Source organism: Olea europaea, chromosome 2 (genome assembly GCF_002742605.1).
Source record: "Olea europaea var. sylvestris chromosome 2, O_europaea_v1, whole genome shotgun sequence".
Taxonomy (NCBI): Eukaryota; Viridiplantae; Streptophyta; class Magnoliopsida; order Lamiales; family Oleaceae; genus Olea; species Olea europaea.
Window position 1 is genome coordinate 26,621,525 of NC_036238.1, and position 10,111 is coordinate 26,631,635.

Sequence of the window (10,111 nt, forward strand, 5' to 3'; positions counted from 1 at the left end):
GTAGCGATTTTTTTTTTTTTTTTTTTTTTTTTTGAAGATTCGAACTTCTACATATCTATAAACGCATATTATGACTGAATCAGACGCGCATATAGCATAAGAGAATAAGGAGAGCTTACTTCTCCCCATGGCGAGCTGCTCCTCTTAGTCTCTGTGTGAAATGCGAAACCCTAACCCATTAAAATGTAGAATGCGTTTTATGGATACAATTGGGCTAAGTGGGCTACAAAGTAGTGGGCCATCTTTGTCTTTGGATCCAAAGCCAGGCCCAAGTAGTGGAGGATTATTATCGAAAACTTTACGGAAATAGCACTAATTGGAGTAAAAAAGAAGTTTTAGCCTATCAATAAACATTCACTTTTTATCTTTTATATACACCATTAAACCCCGTTTGAGACGAAGTTGTAATCTTGACAACAAACAAAAAAGGGGCATACATAATACGCATGCATAGCTAAAGTGGTACGCTTTAGTTTTATAGTTTCTGACCGGCTACATGATATACGTGTAAACAAAATAATATTTTGTGTATAATTGTTCGTAAAAGATAAAGAATGATGGTTTTTATAATATTAAAGTTTTTTATTAAATACATAAACAAAATCTATTTTTTCAAGTTTATTATTTACAAATTTCAAAAGATAAACGACTAGTGAGCTAGTTTAGATTGTCCAACCCATATAGAACATTTCGTGGGGACAAGCATGAAAATCTTAAAACAAACTAATTCATTCAAAGTTATTTAAAATATTTCAATGTTAAGTTTAATGAACTCGTTAGGTCATTTCCGAGCCATGGTGCAGAACATAGCCGCCCTCTCCACCCAAAATCCCCCAGTATGTGGGTGATTGCTATCGTGGACACAGTGAAGGTTGGTATATTGTGGTTCATTTGGTTGGGGTTAGGTGAGGTGGGATGAACGTTAGGGGTAAGTAGGGGTCAACGAATCGAACTGAACCAGTTCACGAATCAAAACTCCCCACTTGAACTTTTTTAAGGAGGAATTTTTTGGCTCGAGCTCAGCCAAAAAAGTAAGGCTCAACCCGAGCTTTCGACTCAAACCTTATTGAACCAAGTAGGTTCGATTTTTTTTTTCTTTTTTCTTTTTTTCCCTTAGCTGCCAAACAGGCAGCCTATAAAGCTGCCAATTAAGGCAGCATTTTCTGCTACCAATAATGCTGCCGGTTAGCTGCCAAACAAGCAACGGATTGAGTTTTTTTTTTATATACTTAAACGAGCCAGCCCTTATAGCTCCCCGAAATGGGGCTCGAGGCTCGAAGGCCTGCTCGAGCTTTTTTTGGACTGAACCACGTGTAGCCTGAGCCGACGATTCCAATTGCCATCCCTAGGGGTGGGTATTTGGGAAGAAGATAAACCGTGTTTTTTTTCGTTTCTTTTTTATTTTTTTGTTAACAAAAAATCTAAACTTACTATTTTACCCTCTTTCTAAAGTTGGTTAGAATTTGGTAAAGGTCAAGCTTTTTTTGTCAACTAATGCTCTATTTAACAAATTCTGTGAGTTTATCCTTGTGTCCAAAGGCGGCCTTAAAGGTGCGCAAGTTAAGCGAATGCACAGGGCTTCAAAATTGTAGGGGCACCAAAATTTTTTTTGTTATAGCTGTATATTTATTTATAATTAAATATTTAAAATATATATTAATTTTAAAATTTAAAAATTTTTTATTATTATGCATAATATATTAAAATTAAGAATAATGTAACTAAGTAATTATAATTTCCTTAAATATAATATTCTTAAAATAGTATTTCTACCTTAAATAATGTGAGTGAAAGAGGTAAAGTCAAAAAGAATCAGGCCTGCTAGAGAGTTAAGAGAAGAAAGAAAAATTGAGCAACCACATTTTCCAATCGTCTTTTTGGATAAAAGAATTAGAGAAACCAACTGTATTTTTCAATTGTCTCAAAGATAATTGAGGTAGAGAAGAGAGAAACCAATTTTATTTTTTTTATATAGTAGATGAAAATGCTATTGTAGATCATCACATGAAGATTCTTTTAGAACTAATTATTTCTTTTATATAGTATATCAAGCAATTGGATCACTTGAACGAAAGTTTGATGAATTCAATTCATATGGAAAAAATTTGGATTTCTATTTTCTTCTAACAAGTTAAACTCATTGGATGATGCTAATTTGAAAGCATGTTGTGATCATCTTGATATTGTTTTAAGACATGTAAATTTTTGCAATTTTGATGGCGAAGATTTATTTTAAGAGTTAAAAGTTTTGCGAAATCTTTTACCAAAAGAAATAAAAACGGCTTTTGATATATTGACTTATTTGAAAAGATTGGATTGTCTTCCGAATACATGTATTACTTATGTTACAAGAACAATTGAATAGATTAGTTTTGATATCTATTGAGCAATAAGTTCGAGAGATGCTTTTGAACTTTATTTATGTTTTTTTTGTTCATGTATGTAAAAATTAAAAAAATATATATTTAAACATCATATTTTTGCAATGAAATAATATCGTTAAAATATATATATACATAAATTTTTTTATTATTATTATTTTTTAATATATATTTTAGTTAATTGAAGAGGGCACCATCTTAAAATCTTGCACAGGACACCTAAAATCTTAGGGCCGGTTCTACTTGTGTTGTGAGTAAATTAGAGGTTTGGGACGGTAAGTGGCACACACGAATGGACAGAAAAGGCATTAAAATCATGTTGAATCTTGCCAGTTCATAAGATTACAGAGTTCAGTAGCTACACTTAACATTATGACACTGAATATTTCTATATCATACGCATTTTTATGTATAAATTACACGAAAAAAAATTACATGAATAAAGCCAGTTTAAAGAATCGCGAGAACTGTTATAACAACATCCGAAACTTCCCATCTGCAGGTGGAAAGTCTTTGCACATTGCCTCCAAAAAAATTTCTTTAATTTTAAATGAATTACGTCGACTGGAGGAATTATCACCATACATCACGCAGATACCGTCCACTTGTTTGCAGATTCTTTACCATGCTCTCAGCTTTAGAGGTGTCCAGAGATCCCTGAAACAAATACCAGTGTGATTAATTAGCTGCAGGCGTAATCAGCTAAAGAAGTTGACCGTATCATTTCTCAAATGGAGCCTAAGTTGAGTATATGAAAACTAATTGTTCACGATCACATAGACAATATTTACTAGAGAGGCGAAACATAGCAACAATGGCTTGTGGGCAAGTGGACTATAGAGTATTCAAGAAGAAAAAGAAGCTAGAATATCGTTTATTATACAGTCTACCACGGACAAAACCAGCAGGAAAGGTGTGGAAATCAAAAGACAAGCCATATTGGCACCAAAAAGGTAAAGATACCTTCTCTTGCATAATGGTGTGAAGAGTTCGGTGAACATCCCGGGCCATGCCTTTGGCATCACCGCAGACATATAAGTATCCTCCCTCGGAAATCATGTTCCAGATATCTGAAGCCTGTTGTACACCAAAAAAATATTACTAAAAGATTTGAATACAATATGCAATTACAAATCACTAAACTTCTATTAAAATCTGAAGCCAAAAAACTAGTTAGAGTGGAGAAGGTTGCATACCTTTTCCGTCATCTTATGCTGCACATATTCCTTAGTTGGTCCTTCACGTGAGAAAGCTATCACTAGCTCGGAAATTACACCAGCTTCAACATACTTATTCAATTCTTCCTCATAAATGAAGTCCTGAAAATTGCATGAAATTAATTTAGAAATCTTGTAACTAATTTGCTTCTTGAAAACTCCAATGCTACAAATGATTAGTGATTTACTAACCATTTTACGGTTTCTGCAGCCAAAAAATAATATAGCAGGACCAAGTTCTACTCCTGATTCGAGGAGAGCTAATCTTTCCTGAAATTAACAGATATTTGTTATATCGTTAACTATTCAGCATTAGGAGAAGCTAGGACCACAAAGTATGTCACATGAAGTGCTTTCTCACAAACCTGAAGGAAACCCCTAAATGGAGCCAAGCCCGTACCAGGGCCGATCATTATGATTGGCACTTTAGGATCAGCCGGGAGTTTGAAGTTAGATTGCCTAACAAAAATAGGCGCCCAACTGCAGTCAATGCTTTCCTCAAAAGACACAGCATTCTGGAAAGGGATAAACGTTGAACACCCACGCTCATGAGAGATTGTACAATTTACATGAAATAAGCTAATTAAACTCAAAGAAGCATGTCCAACAAATATACAAGTCCTGATAAATCTAGAAAAAATTATAATATTCAGGAAACTGTACACTATTCCTTTGATAATTGACTATTTCTATTCACTAGCACTTCCCCATATTTTATCACTCAGCTGATATATAAATTGAGTACGAAACCAATACCTTCATCCACGTTGAGCAGACACCCTTATGAATTCTTCCAACAGGTGTTTTCTCGTAGACCAGTGCACAAGTCACATGAATCCTAGATGGTGCTATCCTGCAAAACATATATCGCAGACGATTAGTAGAATTTTGGAAAAAGAATGAAGAATGAAAAGAAACAATATAAAATAGAACAAGTACACATTTTTCTCATGTTATTACGTCTCATGAAATAAAAAAAACAAAATGTGATCATTTTCATGTCCACAAAAGACTTCATATCATACTCAGCTGATAGAAGCTGGTGAACAATAATAATAATGATTGTTCCAAACATATTCTATTATTCTGAAAGCCCAAGACACAAATTTCCTTTTGGTTGCACTAATGTGTAACATGTGGGGTAATGCTACGAGCATAGAGAACAGCGGGGCAGGGGAAATAGATACTTACTTTGGGGAGGATGAGATAGAATAATATCTAGGCTGCAGACGTGGGGCAATGGCTGCGAAGAAGACACCAAGTGAAGGTTTGGCAGATGGAAATTCGGCCATGACCTCGAGCAGGCTTCTCTGACTTGCAACTACCCACTGAGCATATTCATCCTGAAGAAGAACTGATGCTCTTAGTGTGATTTTTCAACCAAATTCAATATCAAGATATGGACTGAACATAGCACACCTTTCCAGAAGGGGAAGCAAGATATCTTAGTCGATCTTCTTCACTTGGATCAGAAGCATGTGCCGCTAAAGCAATTAAGGCAGACTGGAAAACACGTGTAATCAACCATTAATACTCAGTTGTTCTTCCCAAGTTAAATCCAGGAAATAATTTAATAAATTGGAGCATAACCAACCTTTTTGGGAGAACTCAAGAGATCTGCATATCGAGCAAGTGCAGTTCTTAACGTGCAAGGTGGGAAGGGAGGTAGTAAGGAGCTTCCGCTGAGTGGTGTGCCATCCTCTCTATTAGTATGGATGGAGAAGTAAGTATCAGGGGACAAATTTAGTAACCTTTCTGCCTCCATTACGGTTTCGATCAAATTCTCGCAGTACACACCAACATGGTCCCCAGTTTCATACCTAAGGAGAAAAGTAAAGAATAAATAAACAAGATCTAGATAAAATTAAACGCCTTTTATTTAGTCTAACTATTACGAAATAAAGTATTATGTGGCAGATGATGTAGAGCAGAAACTTACGCAAGTCCAGTGCCAAAAATATCAAATTCCAAATGAGTACAAGAACGATCAGATGCTGTAGTGTGAAGCTCCTTCTTGGCAGCCACATTAGCTCTTCAAGAAAAATACATAATTTTAGGGAACATCTGGGTGAGAAACATATCTTCGAAAATTAAATAATCGAGAAAAAAAGGACCGCCAAGAAAAAATTTATATCTCCTTCAATACCTGCAAGTATGTTGAACATCATAAATGGTATGACCATTGGCATGAATTGATCCATTCTTCAGAACTGACAAGTCTGGGCGATCATGAAAAACAACACGATATTCTGGGACAGCAGCAGTGTATGGAGTATTAACAGTTGCATCATCCTTATCACGGAGCAAATTATCCAACTCAGGCCACACTAACTCACGCCTATATTCACCAAAAATTGATCAGAATCATTGAAGCTATAATCTCCTTGTCTTTAAAAGATAAAGGTGCTTCATTTCAAATAATAATACAATCTTAGTACCATGCAGCAAAGTCATCTTCCATGCATTGATCATCATCTCCAAGACCCACTGGGACAAGTCGTCTCCCACCTGGAATCAGAAAAAAAGAGAAGGTGAGAAGATAAAAATGAGAATAAGATGACACATGCACGTAACAATTAGGGCTGGACAAAACTCTCGAACCGAACCCGACGGTTCTTCTCAAGTTAAATACCCGAATGGGTATTTGAATCAAAAATCGACGGGTATGGTTTCATTCTCGGTTCTAGACCAAGACCCGAAAAATCGAATAAGAATCGAATCTCCGTAATTTTTTTAATTAACTTATTTTAAATGAGTAAAATTATTTTATTTTTTCTAAATAAATTTGTTAACTAGTTAATTTAGTTCAAACCACAAAATATGATTTTTCTATTTCTAATTTTCAGTTCAAAATCAACTTAATCAAATTGACCTCAATTTTATCCAAATCTGTTATTCTACTGTAGTGTCATTTCTACATGAGAAAATCGAATGAAAGCTTTACAACATCTCTCTTAATTATTTTGAGTTCGCTATCTTTCTCTTTATGTGATTTTAGTAATCAAATTTATGAAAAATTCAACAAAGAGAGACGTGAAACACATAAAATTGAACTACGTTATTTTGTAATAGCTAATATTAAGCATATCATTAATTAAATTAACGTAACTTTCCTATCAACAGATAAAAAGATTCAATAAGTGATCACAACATCAGGACGAAACCTTTACGTGTAAAACAAAAACAACATAAGAACCGAAAACGAAACATCAAAATGGATGAAAAACTCACCAAATCAATTACTTTAAACATAGCCTTGTCATATCTAGCTTTACCTTCCTCAGCAAGTTCCTGTTAAAAAAAAAGAAGCGAAAATGAGAAAACAAAAAAAGTAAACTATCATAATAAAGCTTTTACCTTGGCAAAGCCTTCTGCTGTACCACTCTGAGTTCCGAAGAAGATAGTGACCTTCTTCTTTCCATCGTCAACTTCCTCTGGCTTCACCACCACCTTGGGCACTACGACTTTAGGCGGCTCCACCGCCTTCTTCGTGGCAGATCCTGCAGCCCGCCGCCAGAACAACACCACAACGCATCCGATCAGCACAACCACAGAAGTCGTTAATACCATCATCAGGTCTCTATTCTCCATCAACATTGCCATCCACGCCAGCTGCCCTGCTACCTCCGCTGACCCGCTCGACTGCTGGAATTTCACGCCCTTTAGAATCGAGGCCATCATATCCAAAGGCCATAACTTATCTGAGGTGGATTCCATGAGTTCTCAACTGAGTCGTTGGCGGATTTTCAAATGCGTTAACACTAGTTGTGATCCTTTCGGCGCCGGGAAGAAAATCAGCAAAGCAAATTAACCACAGGAAAATGAAAACAAATTATCAAAACTTTGAGTCTGAGTTCATAAGAGTTGAAATTTTTTGAGAGACTCGTGACTTCCGCAGAGGAGAGAGCGCTTTATATATAATATCGAGAACGGCAATGGGGTTGTCGGGCATGGTCAAGTGGTACAAAGGACAAAAGATTATTTAACGTCTTATTGGCAGTTACAATGTGGGGATTCGATTCATTAGATATAAAATTGGACTTCTGATAGGTACGGTGGACAAATAATTCTTATTCCTTGACCTATTAAGACACATCTCGCGATTTATCTTCCTCGCAAATCTCTAGGAGTAGAGAGATGGTGACCATTAAAATTGGGGTTCAACCTTTCTTTTCTTTTGAGAACGGCAATGGGGTAGCATCAAACGCCTACCAAACCAGACTAGGGAGACCCGCCAAACTCTACTTTTCGCCCCAGTTAGTTACTTACGGAAGGGAAGGTTTTTATTTTTGTGTCAAATATAATTGTTTTTGGAGGTAAAATTATTTCTACTATTTAGGAAAGGGTAATACCTTTTTTTTTTTTTTTTTTTTTTTTTAGGGGATCGAACCTTGACTAGAGGTATAAATTGAGTCCCGTAATCAATTTGGGTGTTGCTTTTAACTATTTTGGCTTTCGAAAAATAAATTAGTAATGTTCAAATGATTTGATATCAGTCGTGTTTGATTTCACAATGCGGACTTGTTAGTTGTTACAATTTCAATGCATAATAAAATCTATATTTTATGTGAAACATTGGGTCCCAAATGATTTATTATATTTATTTATTGTTTTAACCCTTTTGAAATTTAGAAAAATGACTAATCGCATTTTGGTATTGTTCTGGTTTGTGGAATGTTACTAAAACAATTGATATTATGCCCTATTTTAGTCAATTTTGAGTACAAAACTTATTTCGAGATCGATGGCTGTGTTTGCTTGCCATCAATTGGTTTTTTACTTTCCTTTTTCTATTAGAATGTCATTATCTCAAGTTTTTTTTTTTTTTAAATTCTTTTTAAAAAAAGGTAGGCTACGGTCAAATTATTCCACAATTTAAAATCATGGTAATAGGTGCCAATTTGGTCAACCCTTAAGCATGACTATTTTGGCTATGCTGTTGAATATGCAATTTTTTATTTTTCTTTCCATGCATTTGAATCTCAATCATAAAAAGAAGTCCACCATTCTGCCCATCTTTTTTGAATATAGTGAGGAATTTACTTCTACTTGCGTGAGATATTAAGCTTTTATATGTGCATGAGTATATGTGCTCTATGTATTCAATTGAATTATTAGAAGGTTATTTAAAATAAAATTATAACAAATCAAGAGCAATATTTACTTATGTGCATGCAAAGATATGAAATATAAGGTCATATGAAGTTCATCTATTGTGTTATACTATGTCACCTTGATTTCAAAAAGTGCAAGTGAACAAGATTATTGTATGACACGCTAAAAAGTAAGATCTCTAATAAAGTTTGCATGCCATACAGAGCAAGCGTAGCCCATAAGGGTTGTACGAGGACTTTGTTAATTACCGAAAGTCGAGGGCAAGAGTAGCCCATAAGGATTGCAAACCGTGCATGACTTGTGTAGCCTACATCGAGCTTTCATAGTTTATGGATTACTGTAGTGGTACATTTGTGGCCTTAGTGCTTGTGTAGCACAATATGTTCAATTTGAGCTTTCGGTGTACAAAATACTAATTATAGATAGGGCCCTCTCATGTAAAATGAAGTTCACATGTGACATATTCGTGTTATGTTGTATCATCCCTTGATATTATGTATGCACCATACTTTGCTATTTGGACGTTATTATTCATAGTCGTTTTATGAATCTTGATGAATCGAGAATACTTTGGATTGAAGGCGAAAGCAGTCTTCTAATGACCAAGAGTACATTTGGATAACCAAGAAAGATGCTTTTCAAATTTGAGCGTCATCAAACTTTGGCCGCCGATTTTTATTAACTAGGACTCATCTCATTTTGAATAATCCCAATTTTGGACTTGACTGATTCTGATGGCGAAATACATTAGTAATAAATGAGACTTTACAATTGGGAAAATTAAAGGAAAACGTGTATTTAAGATTCCATTATCAAAAATCAGGTCATTAACTTAGTAACTAATCCCATAATTTAAGGATTAATATCATTACTATTTCAATTACAAAATTTGGAGAGAGAATATCTTCTTCGTTCTTACTAACTGATTTCAATTACAAAATTTGGGGAGACATCTTCTTCATTTTTAAAGCTTCTGCCTCATAGAAAGATCTCATCTCCACAAAATTTCCAACCATTCCCGCAACAAGAATGGCATTTATGAATCTACAATCCACCGCTTGGCTTTCGCCAAACACTTCAAATGGATAAAAGAAATTCTCAAAAATGAGAAGCAATTTAGATTGATGTTTTCAAGAAGAGCGTTTCTATAAAATTTGTCAAATTGTATAGACAATCGAGCAAGTTTGAAATTGCGAAGAAAATGTTCAATGAAATGCCTGATAGAAACTATGCATGCACCCTACTTTGTTCTTTGGACGTTGTTATTCATAGTCGTTTTATGAATCTTGATGAATCGAGAATACTTTGGATTGAAGGCGAAAATCGTCTTCTAATGATGAAGAGTACATTTGGATAACCAAGGAAGATGCTTTTTGTTGGGTTTGTGACCCAAATTAC

The 10,111-nt window shown here is 34.9% G+C and overlaps 2 protein-coding genes across 2 annotated transcripts in view; both read right to left on the reverse strand.

The window, feature by feature from the left end:
- The window catches only part of LOC111368772 (60S ribosomal protein L10), a 2,617-nt gene extending 2,435 nt beyond the window's left edge, over positions 1-182 (reverse strand). Inside the window, exon 1 of the mRNA XM_022990213.1 lies at positions 120-182. Coding sequence (XP_022845981.1) covers positions 120-129 — 10 coding nt within the window. The 5' untranslated portion in view covers positions 130-182. The remainder of the gene's footprint in view (positions 1-119) is intronic.
- Positions 183-2,674: 2,492 nt separating this feature from the next.
- Positions 2,675-7,493, reverse strand: LOC111374623 (NADPH--cytochrome P450 reductase-like). Its single transcript, XM_022997327.1, has 15 exons — positions 6,956-7,493; positions 6,830-6,889; positions 6,656-6,711; positions 6,037-6,270; positions 5,745-5,936; positions 5,538-5,630; positions 5,193-5,418; positions 5,018-5,101; positions 4,790-4,941; positions 4,355-4,451; positions 3,964-4,113; positions 3,791-3,868; positions 3,578-3,700; positions 3,345-3,458; positions 2,675-3,038 (listed from the first exon to the last, which is right to left on the reverse strand). The coding sequence occupies exons 1-15, from the start codon at positions 7,313-7,315 to the stop codon at positions 2,958-2,960; spliced, it is 2,100 nt and encodes a 699-aa protein (XP_022853095.1). The 5' UTR covers positions 7,316-7,493; the 3' UTR covers positions 2,675-2,957.
- Between the last annotated feature and the right edge of the window lie 2,618 nt (positions 7,494-10,111).